Genomic DNA, 16,231 nt, shown 5'->3' with positions numbered 1-16,231 from the left:
TCCATCTGTATGACTCGGCCACAGTTCATGCAAATCACCAAAGGGGAGCTAATCTGTTGAATAAGTAAGTTGGAGGAAAAAAAAACAAGATACAACATAATTTCTGGAGAACCTTGCTTTGAAGCATGAACGTAGCTTCAGGAATGTTTGCAACTCGTGAATTTTGTGCACTTATTTGTCACATTAGCTTATCGAATCGCGTGTAGCCAGATCTGAAAGACACCGTTTACAGCCCTTTAGGAAGAAATGGCTGTGAAAAGTCTAAAACTTCAGGAAAATTCAGTCTTCCTTGGAGAGCATGTTAATAAATGGCTGGCCAGGTTTAATCACCACAAAGAAGTATATTAGAGGGAGTAAATTCTAATGTTAAATCCATCCACTAACCCAATATTATTTCGTGACGCAATGATAAAAACAGCATTATAAGAAACAAAAACCATTACCAAATTATAGAGAACACAGCTGCCAAAGATTTATCGCATTCTGAGGACAAACAAAATGTATCCTATATGGAAAATGAGACGATTTGTATGTTTCGACAGATGTCAGTACTTTGAGGGAGGGAGCAGACAGGCCAGCAATTACACGGCCATAGCTAAGAACCAACAGAAACTCACCATGTTATCAGAAGCAGCATAGTAATTGATTAAAATAACAAAAAAATTAATCTAAATCAGACAGAGCTTTCCCATATGTTGCTTCCCCGAGTAGCCTGTTCGCTCACTGACCCCTATGACCCCAAAAATGGTATGATCCTGGACATGACATCATCGTGGCTGCACGGTGACTAGCGAATGCCTCTCTGCAACCTTCAGGCTACCCCAGGGAGCACTGGGGCAAACGACGGAGAAACACCGTGACAGCACACATACACACACCCGCACCCTATGGGCGACGCAGAGACGCCATTTACGCCGAGCTTGCCCACATGTTTCAAGGCTGTTGGTGGAAACCAAGGAAAAGGTGAATTTCACACATACAGAGAAGGGAATGGATTTGAACCCACAACCCAGGATCCACACAGTCACACTACTATCCACTGAACCCACGACGCTACACAAATACAGCATCTCTGCTTTTTATAACTATCTATTTCTTCAGGAAAAGGTGAAAGACAGACAGTGCAGGGTCCACGTGGAGAAGTTAGATCTACGTCATGTAATATCACTTATTTAGCGATGCAGAATGCATCTGAACACCTTTTAAAACTAAATACTAAAAACTGCATAAGTTCTCTCTCATTAGGAAGCAGAGAAGTTTCAAATATCTTGCGACCTTCGTTAAGATCCATCCATTTTAAGTAACTGCTTATTTAATTAGGCTGAGTTTTCCCTTCAGTGCTTCTCCTCGGGGTCCGCCAGTGGTCCACGTTACTGCTCCCTGCCCAGACAGTCCGATAAAAAACGTGGACTGCCTGGGGATCCCCGAGGACAAGGGCTGAAAAACACTGCACTAGATGGTATACAGTTCCACTGCAGGCCAGGTACTGACAGTGACTGCCTAAGAACAAGATTTATCAGCTCACTGACAGAGCTTGTCTGCCAGTGTGGGCACCATGCTGTTTTTCATCAGAGCATTGTCACTAAATAAAACAAATAAACAGAATGCATGCAATAATAATAATAATACCAGTAATGCCATCGATGACACTTTTACTATTTTTATCAGACCCAAAGCAGTCACTGACCTTTACTTTGTCATTCCTCAGTAAACCTTGAGCAAGTAGACAATCGAAGTAAAAGCGCATATGACTCTGCACATAAAAAAAACTTCAGCAGCGCGTTCTCTACAAAAAACAGTCAGAACGTAAATCGAAGAAATGATAAAAGGACTACATCACTAAGAGAAAAGTGGCCAACAACAACACTTGTATTCTGTGTATTAGTGGCAAGAAGGAAAGATCACGAGAGCCGCCGTGTACGAGCATGGTCAGAGAACCATCCTGCACTCACCTCTATCTTCAGAGAAGCGCATCCTTTCAGGAATTCGCGTATATTTGCAATGCAGTCCGCTTCATTTCTCGGCTCCTGGCAATACTAAAAACCAGCAGCAGAAGGAGAAAAATAACGTTACATTACTGCAAGCTTTTTAAAACCCTGCATGTGTCTCTGGAGAATGCGCGTTCTTGCATATACTGGCTGTTATATGGACGTACTCGGAGCAGTCGTTTGAGAACGCAAACTGGTCAGCAGCGTTCTTTCCGACCACTTTTACAAAGTAGCAAAACAACACCCCCCGCACATAAACAGGGATACTGACAGAGACGCACGCGTACGCGCAGTGTAGCAAAGCGCAAGGCCGATCGCTCGAGGAAGGAAGTGACGGAAGCGGCGGGACCTTCCTCGCTGTTTGCCGTACGGAGCAGCAGCCGCAGCGCAGCCCGCACTAATAATGCCCGCTATGTTAAACATCACCGCTCGCGGGTGTAGTAACGCAAGCAGGACCCTGCCAGCTAATGCAGCTGCATTAAATGTTACGAATATGTACCATATCATCCAGTATTAACACATTTTTTTCTTACGATCTTTGTTACGTTTAAAAGGCTGTTATTTGTTTTTCCTTTGCACATCACCAGTCCTTAATTGTTGCCAGTTAAAATGGTTTGTCATTTCTTCCTCTGCGTCAAAAAACAATAGCTGAGGCACAGAGCACTCACAAAGCAACTTTTCTTTTTTCCTTTAAACATAACATTTCAGCAAGGTCATTTTACCACTTCATACACCCAGTAACAACAAAAAGGACGGGATAACAGACTACGGTCCTGTACAAGACCACTTTAGCTCAGCTTTTAAACATAAGAACCTATTCCGTTGTTCAACGGTATTCATATTAAGTGGTAAAATAAACACGTCAGTTTGTCAGAGTGTGAAGCATATGCGGAACCAGATTGTAGAAGTCGGTTAACTATCTGAAAACCATGCAGTAATGACAAAATTAACTTTTTACTCGTATATATCTAACTTCCGTGCACGTTGAGTATCTTTTTGTGCTTCAGGCTAGTTTTGTAAACGCGAAGAACTCCCCTTTTCACGGTGTTATGGCTGTTGAACCTGTATGGACAAACTGCTTGCCTGAACTGGACCGGAATGCACCCAGAAACGGCACGCGGCACTGGAACAGCAGTGAGCTAAAATGCACGCGGCACTGGACGTCTGGACGTGGACAATTTTAAATACTTATACGAGTTCAAATAATGGATATACAGTGACGGCAGCCATTGTAATGATTAAAATACGGAACACCGTTATTATGTATACAGGAAGTTGACGCACATCTTTGACCAGTATACATAGTCCGTGTGTGTGAATGTGTTTGTTTTTATATATATATATATATATATATATATATATATATATATATATATATATATATATATATATATATACATACATACATACACACACACACACACACGCTACGCAATAAATGAGAATCGCATTTGGAGAATTTCTGCACGCACAGCCACTGACGAGAAACTTGAGTTTCAGCAAAGTTTGCACTATTTCATCGTTTCCTCTCCAGTTCTCGATATACAATCTAGCACATGCTCGAACAAAGAACATCATGTTACAGTCTACATCATCCACTTTTCTTCCCCCCCACCCACCATTGCTACAGGATAAAGTTACGATTCGTACCGCCATCCTAGCATTACCTTCTGGATCGAGCCCGGTAGCAGCCTGTCCATGAGCTTACAGAGCACAACTCCATCTTTAAGAGATGTTTTAAGAAACTCCTCCGGATCTGCGATGTTCTTCTTCGGAGAGTTCAGAACTCCTAAGGAAATGAGCCAAGTAACAGTTTGCTCCTCCGGGTTCATGACTGAGGTGGACACTGCATGCACTAGCGGGCTGAAAGCGCCGAGATGTTACCCACATCCGTGAGACAGACACGCAACCCCTACATCCGCCTTTATGCCCTTAGCCTTATACGCTAAACTCTCGCCAGCTTTCTCGGAATCCGTCTTTTTCTCCTGACAGGGAGGGAAAAAAATGGTGGTGCCGATCAGGAAATGTTTTCCGTAATTACGTCCATTTCCCTCCTGTCTTTAATTACAACGACCTACATGCATTGGACTGCGTACAAACTTGAATTTTCAATTCAAGTTGAAGGTTTTGCGATTTTCTTTTTTTTTTTTAGGTGTCATTTTTTATTTTTCAAAATGCAAACGTAAGGGCATTACCGCTATCCTCTGGAATGCATGCCGATTCTCCAATGCGTTTTGTTTCTCCAAGACGGGTTTCATATCTCGGGTACATTTTAGTTTAATGCTAGTCTCTCACACAAGTCACTTGACACAGCTTTTATTGAAAAGATTTCTTTAATGTACATAACACAAACATACAAAACATCTCACAGGAATTGTGTCACTTGGCTTATTACAACTAAGTTAAAGATGGCAGTCACAATTACATTATGTTGCACGTCTTCCCACTGGGGACTTCAGAATGGACAGTTCGTCAGACCAGTCGGCCCCACAAACGTCTTGACCGGCTGCTGCAGTAGCTAAAAAAAAAAAAAAAAATATTCAAGCAATGAAGAGGAGGTAAACAATACAGCACTATTAGACAGGTCTGGGGTGATATCAGTTCTGAAACTGAATTCCCTCACATTTATCTGATAATACATTGAAAACAAATTAGCAGTAGCAATGGATACTCAACCTTGTGAGTTTCTCTGCAAGATCCTGTTTTCCACTCTCATCCATCACTCAGTATTTGAACAATCTTTCTAGACGACTGATAGCCTCTGGCTATTGCTTTGAATACACCCTTTAACTGTCCCGCCTGTTAGCAGGAAAACCATCCACCTCAGCACCAGTCTTAGCTTTAGCTTGACCACCCCCCTCCCAAAAAAAAAAAAAAAAAAAAAAAAAAAACACACATGACCGTCACTGACAGCCCTGCTTCACTCATGCCATCTTTTAAAAATCCCGTCGTGTTTGCTGTGAAAGCTCTAGACTCCGCAGTTCTTCAGAGATCAAAATACTGGCACACGTAGGGAAGCATTTCATTGCCAGTATGCATCAACAAAAACAGTCCCACCACTGCCCAGACTGTGGGCGTCTCCATGAAGTTAAACTGGGACCACAGCTTACGGATAACGGTATAAAAAACATCCGGTCATAAGACTGCCTTCCCACCTTCAGGAAATGCACCCATCTGTTCCCAAAACACTTCTACCAGCTTAATACCGCTCCGTTTCCTCAACATCATAGGAAATATATTCAAACCAACATAATGTTCTTAACTCTGTCGTTTTGTAGCCTCCTCCAGCACTGCTCACAATTACAACTGTGCTTGCAGTGGGAGATCAGCCTAGCCGCACATGTGCCAAGTTGACTCCGTGACAGCTGCGAGTTTGTCATGTGCCACTTGCCTTACTCGTATGTTGCTTTGGACAAAAGTGTCTGCGGTCAAACGGACATTAAATACCAAACTATCTGGTGTCACACAGTCATCAAGACCAACAAAAGTGAATATTCCTAACGCTGTAACATCGCAAATGTGGCGCGATGGATCACACCACTGAATCCTTCTCAAAACTGGACATCATTCTTCAACTCACCAATAAAAATAAAAAAAATTTAAATCACACCACGTATAGGAGTCTGTATAGGAGCAGGAAACACACACGCACCTTTACCCTGCAAACAGCACCAGAGTTGCTGCCTCACCATCAGGTTTGTCCAGTCATTTAAATGGCCGTTCATCTTATTCGGAGATGAACTTACCCTGAAACAAGAAAACCACAAATTAGCAGGCAGTAATTTTCACTACTGTGAATAATGAATGACTGAATAAGCCATTAAAAATAAATAAATAAATAAAAAAAAGAGCCACCCTTTCCTTTGCCCTCCTTCCACGTATTTAGACTACGGTCCAAATTGGCTTTTCCGTCAGTTTACTCTCCAGTTTGTGTTCCATTATTGTAGTTTTTCGCCGTCAGTTTGGTCTCCTTCAGTGAATTTGGGCATGCTGGATTAAGTTTGACTTGTGCCGAAACCAAGGAATCCTTTGGTCTACAATAACGTTAAATCCATTGACTTTGCATAGAGGTTGCACTTACATTAAAATCTCACTATGGTGTTAAGTTTTCCCCCCCTTGCTCCGTTTAAGGCTAATCGATTGTAGCGGAAAACTGCCTGCTGCATCTGTTAAACATGAAGGCTTGAGTTGAGAGGATTCTGAACATCGAAGTTACATTTTATACCATCATTTTGGGTGATTGCTACTCACGTCAGAATTTCACAGCCCCTTAGATGAGGAAAAAAAGGTCTCTTTGCTTACCATCTGTTGACAGGCAACTTGTTTTTATCTGTTGAATGTTGAAAAGATTCACTTGCGTTTTGGGTGCCAGGTTCTTTGGCTAGGTCGGTGCAAGCCATCAAAGTTAGGCTTTGGCTTGGGGGGGGGGGGATCCGTTACCAGAGGGACTACTGATAAAGAATCTGGGAAAAATGACATTTGCCTTTTTCCTTCAGTGAAACCACAAGTTGACTGAATCTCTGAAGCTACAGCAGACAAATTTCATTTTTTAAAAAAAATGGTCCAATAGAGCTCCGATGTTTATTTCTGGTTAGAACGTTAGAAATCTCAAAGGCAAATGCAGGCAAACGAAACACAGCATTAATATTACTTCAGGTTTCTCTGAACATCCACCAGCTTTGATCACATTTTCAATAAAAACTTTATTAGTAAATGAAGGCATGTTATTCCAGGGAACTGCAGTGTGTAACAGTACTAGTACAAAGACACTTAAAATCGCTACAGACTAGATGGGGAAGGCGGCCCAAGAACGAAATACAAAACAAACATTCCATTTCTTCAAAAAAAAAATTGATGCTCAGGGATATGAACGGGGAGGGGGAGCAGTAAGTTTTGTCCACAGAACTCAAAATTTGCTTCTTAGGTCTTCCACTTCCGTCTGAATGTTATGAACACACTCATGGTTGCCGTTTTGAGAAAACTTCCTTTGTTTGCAAGTCTGTTCAGTATCTGCTGCGGGCGATTCCTCTATCCACGCGGCTGCCTCCGCGTCCGCCACCACGGAGCCCGCCGCGGCTCGAGCTGCCGTACGCGTCGCGAGGAGGGTAGCCTCTATCGATTGGGGGGGCAGGTCCCCTCTCCTGTCTGCCCATTCGTTCGCCACGGCTAGCAGAGTATGGGTCACTGCGACTGCTGGGGTAACTGTCACGACTGCCGTAACCATCCCTGGAACTGCCGCCATAGTCGTCATAGCGACTGCTCCCGCCACTTCCACCGTAGGATGGCGGAGGGCCCCTTGAGGGCGGGGCGCTGCGCGAGTTACCTGTAGGGTCAACGGGTCAGGTAATTGACAAGTTCACCACTAACAGATTGTGCTGCACGTTTCTGGGTTTCCGTTTTTATGCTCGTTTCACATAAACTTTTCCCCAAACCTAAGTCAAAAACGTGCCATTTAATGCTACTGCTTCTCCCAATCAGCATTACAATATGGATGCAACTTCCAAAAGGAGGGCTGCCATGGCTCAAACCGTCTCCAAGACCAACTGAACACAGTGAACTCGGGGCCCCATGCCACTTCCTTTAGCTCTCCATGTTAGAACTGTAGATTGGCAGCTTTGGACTTATTGCTTGATGGTTTTGTGATTAAGACCTGAAACTCCAAAAGTGAGGCATTCTGCTTATTCCTTGGAGCACATTTGAAGCTCAGTTGAAACATTGAGTTGAATTGACGGTTTTTTTCTCACGTGGATCCACAGATTTTTGAATGGCGCATTTTGGGACACTGGAATCGCTGGAAAGAAGCTAGCTATGATGATGCCACTGACCTAGACTGTACAAAACTCTTGATCTTACCGTAACCATCGTAGGGGTCTCTGTAGGAACCCGCACTCGGGCGATCCATGTAGCCTCGTGGCTCACGGCTTCCACCGTAACTGTCACGGTCACTACAGGAAGAGGAGGCATTACTGTGTTGGTTCCGCAAGGCAACAGACACACCCAGAAAAAACCCTTCGAGTTTCTGCCAGGGTTAATAGTCATGGAAGGATTAAATACCCGTAGCCCCGTGACAAGGATCCATAATCATCACGAGAGCTAGAGTAGTCGCGGTAAGCGTAATCGCGAGGCGGCGGAGCGTAGTCCCTGGTGTCCCTGGAGCTCATGTAGTCTCGGCTGGAGTAGCTGGGAGAGAGAAGGTCACCGTCAGTAACAACAACGGAGAATAAAATCCCATTTCTTCCCGGCTGACAGTAGCATTATCTCACCTGTCCTTCGTGCTGTAATGGTCGTCGCGAGGAGACGGGTAATCATCCCTCCTAGAAAGCATGCCATCTCTGCGAGGTGGTGGGGGACCATAAGGATCCCGCTCTCGAGACATCGGAGCTGCAAGCAAACCACCAAGTTAGGCTGTACATCTAATTCAAGAGATTCCCCCAGAAAATATCTAAACACTTACGTCGGCCCATTGGACCTGATGGTGCAGATCTCTTTGGGGGTGGGCCGCCATCACGAATTGGTGGGCCTCTCTTCAGAGGTGGTGGGCCTCTCGATGACATATCCTTAAAAAAGGGTTCTGAACCCATAGTAATCCAGTTAATAAAAGGGGCGTGTGGCGCACACACACAACAAAAATAAAACTTAATTGGGCTCAGAACTTCTTAGAGGATATAAAAGGCAAAAATCAGCTGAATCAGATCATTGCCATAATTTCATCATTGCATACACCAGTTACCAACATCGGTCCTGGCAGGCTGCTGTGAGTGCAGGATTATAAGCTTTTCAAAACAGGGTAATTCCCAATATTAGCATAGCCACTATCATGCCAAGCTGGAGATCAAATCCCCCTAGAATTTCCCCATGGCAAACCCTTCCTGCATGACCAATGGTTAGGTCTCATGGAAAATATCCCTCCAGACAGACTCTTGTAAAATAGGAGGAGATCATTTTACCAATTACAAAATTCCTAACAGCTGAAGGTGGTGCCGGGGCCTTCTGACCCGTCAGAGCAGGGCCCAAACCTGCACAGTTCATTTTGTTGAACCTTGGTGATGGAATGGTACTCAGGAAATCAGTGTCAAACCCTGCACATGCACTGCAGCCTGTCACGCACAGGAAGTGGGTGTGGAGATATACCTCTTGTTGGGGGGCCTCTCATTCCACTCAGTCCTCTGGTTCCTCGTAAACCCCTCGGTGGGCCACGACCACGCAGAGTAGGGGGGCCTCGGCGGCCTCCGGTCTCAAACTGGGGCTTTGTTGCTTGCTCTACTTTAATTGGCTTGCCGTCAAGAGACTATACAACAAAAAAAAGTGCACGTTAATTTGATAGCGGTATAATAAGAATCATGCCAATTAATCATTAAATCTGGTTCAGGGTGCACAGCTTCAGACAGAGCAGTAGCTCACCTTCCCATTCATCTCCCTCGCTGCATCCTTTGCATCAGCTGGGCTCTCAAAGGTCACAAACGCAAAGCCCCTGGACTTGTTCGTCTCACGGTCTTTCATCAAAAGCACTTAAAAAGGACAGAAGAGTGAGACAAACAGCCCAAAAGTCCCGTCAGCGTTCATATTTAAGCTAGCAAGCTCAGGACTTCTTAGAGGAGACAAGTTACTTTCATGTCATCTCGATCAAATCTAGCATTTTCATCACGGCTTGCATTAGATACATCAGGCAATTCTGCTTGCCACCATCTCGCCAAATCTGTAGCTATAGACAGGACCCCACAGCCTGGTCGTAGTCACCAGTATTCTACAAGTCAAATACACTACAGAGCATCAAATTCAATTACATTACGATCTGCGCCGATACCTTCAGATATCCGGCCATATTTGCCGAAGTACTGCTCAAGGGCCTCCTCTGTGGTTTCGGTGTTCAGCCCACCGATAAAGAGTTTTCCGGGTCGATCTGCCTCGGCCATAACTGCGTCTGGTTAACACTAAACTGAAAGGAAAAACTAAATCAGCAAATAAATCATAAAACTTATCAAACTGACCCACACAAATTCATTCGCGCTCTGCCAAAAATTCAGAACCACCACGCGGTGGCCTATATATACACATTTTAAAATAACTCGTGTAATAATTTTCTAGTAACTTCCAATTAATTGCACAGTGGTCTGACCAGATTTCAGCGAAACGAAAGCATGCTACTTCGACGGAATCTCAGTCCAACATGGCCTCCCAAAGGCAGAGCAACATGCTACTACACACGTGCAAATAAAATAAAGCGGCTTTATACCAAAGCCTCCCTAAAGTATATGACTGATAGATCCATTTCTACTTTAGAAATGGTTTGCAACAGTGATCAGGGATACCGAAGTGTGGGGAAAAAGCCACATTCGGCTTATTTGAAAATCAGGAAAAATCCGGGATTCATTAACATGCAGGGCAAAATGGAGGATCGATCCCGGTGTGCTGGATACCGCGCCACAGATAAACGGCGAGCGTTTTATTTTAATATGTCACAAAAGATCGACCATTAGATCGACATAAACCCATAAACCGGTATAACATAATCGCAGCCCGTTACATACAAGAAGAAAATAATGCGGGATTTTCAATAAGATGGCGCCCGAACGAAAACGCAAGTACCCAGGCAAGCCACGAGAGCAAATTAAACCATCGAGCATTTCGTCAACAACGTGCGAAACTGAAATAACCAGCAAAAATAAATAATATTACCCACTCAAAACATATCTGAGATGGATTTAGTACGATAAGAAAAGACACACACTCACCTCAGGGCGAATATGGCGCACAGTGAGAAGCTCACAAAGACCAAGGGCTTCTTTATACTTGTCACGTGTCTGGGCTCGCGACACCGTCGTGACCCGGAAGTGTGTTCCCGCTTCGCATGCGCTTCCTAGTTATAATGAATTATAGTTCATATAGTATCATTAGTATAGTATCTTTCACGTCCTACAGTTGATTTAATAGTTGCTGATTCAAATACTCATCGAATTTTGAAACCGTCCCTAGGTGGTTTTGACTGGTCTTATCACAACCTCCCTCTAAATGATTCTGTGTTAATGTAAAATGTTTATTACAGTAAAATTTTAGGTCCAATTAGTTGCATTCAGAAAAGCTTTAAATGTGCAAAAGAATATAAAAAGGGGGATACGAAGTAGTGGCTCAGTATTTTTAAGTAATTTGAATAGCCTCAACTGTCATTTAGATTGCTGAAGATACTTATTGAAATCGCAAATTTTAAATGGGTATTATACTTATTGGTTCATATAGATAATACATCACTAGACATCCCAGCTAAGGCATACTACATGAGGGAAGTGGATGATGGCAGGGGTGTAGTTAGAGATGAGTAGATAGGGAGGGCTCAGTCTTTACTAGGGGGGCAATGGCAAACATATATAATATAGCTATTCTTTACTTATGTCAATAGATACACATTTATTTTTGATAAAGCCCTTCTAAAATAGGCCTAATGATGCTCTGGGATGAGGGACATGCAGTCGGTGAATATAGTGTGTCAAATTCAGAGACTATAATCAGAAAAATTACTTTTTTTAAAACCACCCATGTTACATTTGTGACTTCCCTTCTATATTGTAATAGTGGGTCGCTGAGCCATGCTCTCAATAATGTTACAGCAGAGATAGTTCGGGGTTCAGTCACCAGATGACGTTTATTATCATACCACTCAGACAACACACACTTGCACACTTGCTGGTACCTCTGCGCTACACTGCCTCCCCCTTAGGGGGTTATCTGTCCTGGAACCCCCACAAAGTCCCGAAAGCGCACTGTGCAGCCACGAGTCCTCTGCGGTCGCGGGTCCCTAAGTCCCCCGCCGTCCTGATCAGGCACTCCCAGAGCTGCCGCAGGTAGTCCAATCCCGGTGTCGCCAGCAGCTCCGACTCAGGGGGGGAGCTAAACATCATCTCCACTGGGGTCCACAGCTCACGGCCAAACATGAGGGTGGCGGGGGTACAGCTCGTGCTCTCCTGCACTGTACAGGACCAGGGTAGGTGGGTGTCCCATTCGCACTGGTGCTCATCCATGAGGATCGCCGGCTGTGCGGCTAGGGTACGGTGAAACCGCTCCACCAGACCTCACGGAACACCTGCGCCTTGAAATTCCTCCCCTGGTCGGCGTGCAGCTCCTCGGTGGCCATTACCCAGCTCCAGAAGTTTAGTTACGGTGGTGGTGGCGCTGTGGCTGGTAACCATATACACCTCGAGCCACTTAATAGTCTATGGCTATGAGTATGTAGCTATTCCTGGCCTCCGTTCGGGGAAAGGGGCCCACCCCCACGGGCTTCATGGGGGGTCACCCACCAGGTATGACTGCAGGGGAGCCCAGGTTTGCCGGCTAGGACCCTTCCTAGCCATGCATGCGTCGCAGCAATGCAGGAATAACTCGGTGTCCTGCCCGCATCCAGGCCAATAAAACTGTTGCCACAGCTTCCCTAGCGCCTTAGCTGCCCCGAAATGCCCGGCCCCGTGTGTACTGACCTCAACATGGCGGGGCGTAGGCTCCGGGGCACCAGCAGCTGCAGCAGCTCCCCAGTGCAGCTCGGGAGTCGCCTGCGACGGTACAGCACCCTTGCACTCCACCAGGGAGTCCCACTGGGAGTGGTAGGCTTTGGTTACCGGATCAGAGGTCACGATTGCCTCCCAGCCCAGTCGTCTGCCTTCGCTCATCCACTCCCTCACCCTGGCCAGCACAGGGTTGCTGCACTGCTCCGTGGTGAGCTGCTGGCAATAAAGCCCCTGGTGGGCCTGGTCGCTGGGTGTCGTGCGGGCGGCAGCTATTACCCCGACGGAATGGCTGCTCTCCTCCACCCGGCTACAGTGACGGCAGTTCTCGGTGGTGCATTAGACGGTGAGATATGGCGCCCGCGTTTCCGTGCAGCTTCCCAGGGTGGTGCTGGATTTCGAAGTCATACTCTGCCAGCATCTCCAACCAGCAGGCCTACTGTCCCTCCGGGTTTCAGAAATTTAGGAGCCACACTAATGAGGTGTGGTCCGTCCGGACATGAGGGACATGAGCCTCTCGAACGTGGCCAGAGCGTTACACAGGCGGAACGGCACACACACCCGGCGTTTCCCAGTTGTTGTTCGGGGTGAGGGCATGGTGCTGGGGCAGGCTGGTTGCGAGCAAAGTCTCTCTGTGCGAGTCGCGTGCACATGCTGTTCCTCCTCACTATATGGGCCCTCCGGCGCGTAGGTGCAGCTTCTGCATGGCGGGGCTGGTGACCAGCTTGATGTTGCCTATGGGGACAGAATATCTGCGGCCCTCTCTGCTTCCTCTAGGGCCTTGACGAGCTTGGCCGGCTCCCACAACTGGATGCACTGGCACAGCTGCCTCAGTATTAGTGCCTGAATAAAGGTTTGCTGCGCCAGCTCTTCCTGCGCGGGAAGGCCGGGTAGCTCCTTCGCACGAGGATGCAGAGGTCCGCGGCAAATGCCCCCAGGGTCTCTCCATCCCGACTTCGCCAGCTCGGCTCTCTCTGCACTTCCACGGACCACTGCCGGCTGAATTTCAGCCCCAGCGCCTCCTTCAGGGTGGCGAGATTTTCAGGTTTATAGCCTATCGATCTATGCTATCAATAGAAGTTTTGGGCTATTTTTATGGAGGTAAAATGTCGCCATCTCTGGCAGACGTGTGCATCTGTAAAAGGCTTGTTCCATTGTTGAAAGAGGCTGTTCATTTGATTTGTTCCTACTAATAAAGGTTGTAAACCTAAATGGCATGTTGTGATACAGTCATTTTGTAATGGGGGGGGGGGGGGCTCAAAATTAAATTCTGCTTAGGGCCCCAATTTGGCCAGGGGCGGCCTTGAAAATATTTGACAACATGACGATTATGTACGAATATAAACATATTGCATTGCTGTATGATTTCTGTAAAATTCCACTTGTAATAATTAAGTCAATCACATCTGGCAACTACTTCAACCTTTGAAGCGTCACGTATGTGTTTATTACATATGTGAAATTATTGTATCACTTTTAGCATTTATTTAATTATATTAGGCGACTCAAATTGTTTATTCTTCTTCCAAAATGTCTCTTTGGAAGCACTTCACAGGCTGTTAGAAAATAATAGCAGAAACGCTCCAGTTGCCGTGTTTGGTTCCCTCGTTCGTACTGAATGCACTGCATGATTCATCTTGCAGCGTGGTATGTTGGACCGGTGCCAGCTGTCCACATAATATGAATAGTCCTGTATAGTTAACGTCTCTTGTGCCGGTGTTGTGTATCGTTAAATGTCATTTGTTAGAAACAGTGATGCGTTGTGAGCGTCAAGTATAAGTCAGCCCTAAGTGTGCTCACCGTTGCGCGTGTGTGGTCCGGGTGCAATAAACGCCACCTGGTGGTTAAAATTGTAACTATCCCCTGCATCTTCCATGGTCTCAAACAGCATGACCTGTCTGCTGCGCTACAATTAAAATACAGTTGCTAATCAGAATGTTGGTGATTACAAAGGGGTCACACGGGAATATATTATTTTGGGAGAGCGAGAAAGAGAGAGAGAGAGAGAGAGAGAGAGAGAGAGAGAGAGAGAGCTGTATTCTTATCTTTGTGGGGACTCTCCATTCACTTCTATAGGCAAAACCCTAATCCCAGCAATGGCGACCTCAACCCCACCCAGAAATTTTGGCATTTTTAGTTTTTTTAGTTTTAGTTTTTAGATTTTTATAAAATTTAATTTCTACTTAAAAATGGTCCCTACAATGTCAAAATAACAGGATTTGATGTGCACCACAATGTAATGTATATATCACACACGCACACACAAATTTTTCCCCATTCACAAACTCCATGTGTGTCCATAGACTACAAATTACTGCTGAAATGGATCCATGTTCCCTGCATCCCTGACTATGTCTCCTCTTATCAATGTGTTTGCCATTAAAATCCCATCTCATCCTCCCTTTGATTACAATGAATTTTTATGTTCTCCCCATAAGCCTAACGATGTATCACGGTCCACATGCTCCCAAGAGGCTCTGCGGGTAGAGTCCCCCGTTCGGGGTTTCCCAGGGTCACAGCACTCAAGAAGAAGTGGCGCAGTGTTCTACAGTGAGAAAAGTAGCATAGAGGAAGTGACTTCGTCACAGGCCTTGTCCTTCAGATGTGGCTTTCAGACGCGGTGCTCAGATAATGTGCCCAGACTAAGATGTTGCCCTTGCTATCCTGGCAGTTGTTGGCTTTACCCACTGCATAGAAAAATGTCTGATAAATTATCTGGCTGTCTGATTTGGAAAATGTGCTCTGGACTAGATCTGTACAGTTGGTTCTTCGATTCAGTCACCGTTTCGCTAAAGTCTGTTTTGCTTTAGACATAAAGACAACTGATATTTTTTGCCATAAATCTATTCACATAATTGGTGTTGCTGTGACAGAATGCCTTTGATTACGAATAGGAACAGATTTTATTTTTAATCCATAATTAATCTAACTGTGTATTCGTGTGTGCGATATTCCGTTCATTAATTTATTAGGGTATTTAATGCTACTGTTGCTGAGATTTGTCCTGTCATTTCACCCAATTTGTTCAACTGTGAACGATTTCAATATATGTTTTAAATTCAGTATAAATATGTTAAAATGATGCGGTACGGTAGGGACATTTTCACATAATCAGAATTTATTGTGATTCACATCCATTTTCAAGAAGCAGGTAACGGACAGAGGACCAAATATGGAACCTCCAGTGCAGATGAACAGCTAAACCAGCAAGATACTTCAAAGAAAATGCAGATTAATGTAACTCACACTAATTTCTTTCATTATTCCTGGAGAATAATATGATCGGACTATAATATGCATTTTTATGATTTATCTCTATTTTTGTTGCTTTTAATTTAATGGCATTTATTATTGTACCGATCATTTAAATTCTGTATTTTCCTGTTCTGCAAAGTAAATGCTCTTTGCAGCGTGAGTTATATTGAGAGTTATGCACAGATTTGTTTATTGTGAGAGCTGGCAGACAGCAGGGGTGATTTGTCTCTGTGTTTTGCTCTACCTAGCCTCTGTTAAATCATGTCCTGTCGCTTGCCATGGAAGTTACTCTCGACCTGTTAGTACTTACGCCTAACGCATATTTCCTGTTCTGATGTCATTTCCTGTCCAGCATGCTCCCAACCTTGTGCCCAGCGCTTGCTGCAAAAGATTCACGTTAGCCTTGTCTGTTTTATGGAGTGCAATACAGTTTTCATCATAATGTAATCGTAACGATGCAAGTTACGGTCACTTTTTTCGCAGGATTTAAGCAACAGG

At 44.9% G+C, this 16,231-nt stretch overlaps 2 protein-coding genes and 2 non-coding genes across 9 annotated transcripts in view; all 4 read right to left on the bottom strand.

Annotated features, from left to right (window-relative positions):
* The window catches only part of LOC125719830 (rho guanine nucleotide exchange factor 6-like), a 46,477-nt gene extending 40,736 nt beyond the window's left edge, over positions 1-5,741 (bottom strand). For 3 of the 5 annotated variants that reach the window (XR_007385220.1, XR_007385221.1, XM_048994621.1), the window contains exons 1-3: positions 5,641-5,735; positions 3,656-4,506; positions 1,953-2,036 (exon numbers count right to left, since the gene is read on the bottom strand). Coding sequence is in view for 3 of the 5 variants with exons in the window: in XM_048994621.1 (XP_048850578.1) it covers positions 1,953-2,036; positions 3,656-3,820 (249 nt within the window). In the remaining 2 variants the exon portion in view is untranslated. Of the gene's footprint in view, positions 1-1,952; positions 2,037-3,638; positions 4,507-5,640 lie in introns of those variants that run through there. The other 2 variants (XM_048994620.1, XM_048994622.1) reach the window with 2 other exon arrangements.
* Positions 5,742-6,550: 809 nt separating this feature from the next.
* LOC125719839 (RNA-binding motif protein, X chromosome-like) lies at positions 6,551-10,817 on the bottom strand. Of its 2 annotated transcripts, none has more exons than XM_048994639.1 (9): positions 10,721-10,817; positions 9,793-9,924; positions 9,390-9,496; positions 9,120-9,276; positions 8,443-8,559; positions 8,252-8,369; positions 8,043-8,168; positions 7,842-7,933; positions 6,551-7,311 (listed from the first exon to the last, which is right to left on the bottom strand). In XM_048994639.1, exons 2-9 carry the CDS (start codon positions 9,899-9,901, stop codon positions 6,992-6,994), a joined length of 1,146 nt encoding a protein of 381 aa, XP_048850596.1. In that variant the 5' UTR covers positions 9,902-9,924; positions 10,721-10,817; the 3' UTR covers positions 6,551-6,991. The 2 variants fall into 2 exon arrangements, with proteins under 2 accessions (XP_048850596.1, XP_048850597.1); XM_048994640.1 differs by having other exon boundaries at positions 9,793-9,919; positions 10,721-10,807.
* LOC125720251 (small nucleolar RNA SNORD61) lies at positions 8,631-8,705 on the bottom strand. The gene has a single exon (XR_007385402.1). It is a non-coding gene; the product is annotated as a small nucleolar RNA SNORD61 (small nucleolar RNA).
* Positions 9,564-9,636, bottom strand: LOC125720250 (small nucleolar RNA SNORD61). Its single transcript, XR_007385401.1, has one exon. It is a non-coding gene; the product is annotated as a small nucleolar RNA SNORD61 (small nucleolar RNA).
* Positions 10,818-16,231: the final 5,414 nt, after the last annotated feature.

The sequence above is a fragment of the Brienomyrus brachyistius genome, chromosome 24, assembly GCF_023856365.1.
Source record: "Brienomyrus brachyistius isolate T26 chromosome 24, BBRACH_0.4, whole genome shotgun sequence".
NCBI lineage: Eukaryota > Metazoa > Chordata > Actinopteri > Osteoglossiformes > Mormyridae > Brienomyrus > Brienomyrus brachyistius.
Note: the sequence above shows the minus strand (reverse complement) of the source record. Positions and strands in the feature narration are given on the sequence as shown.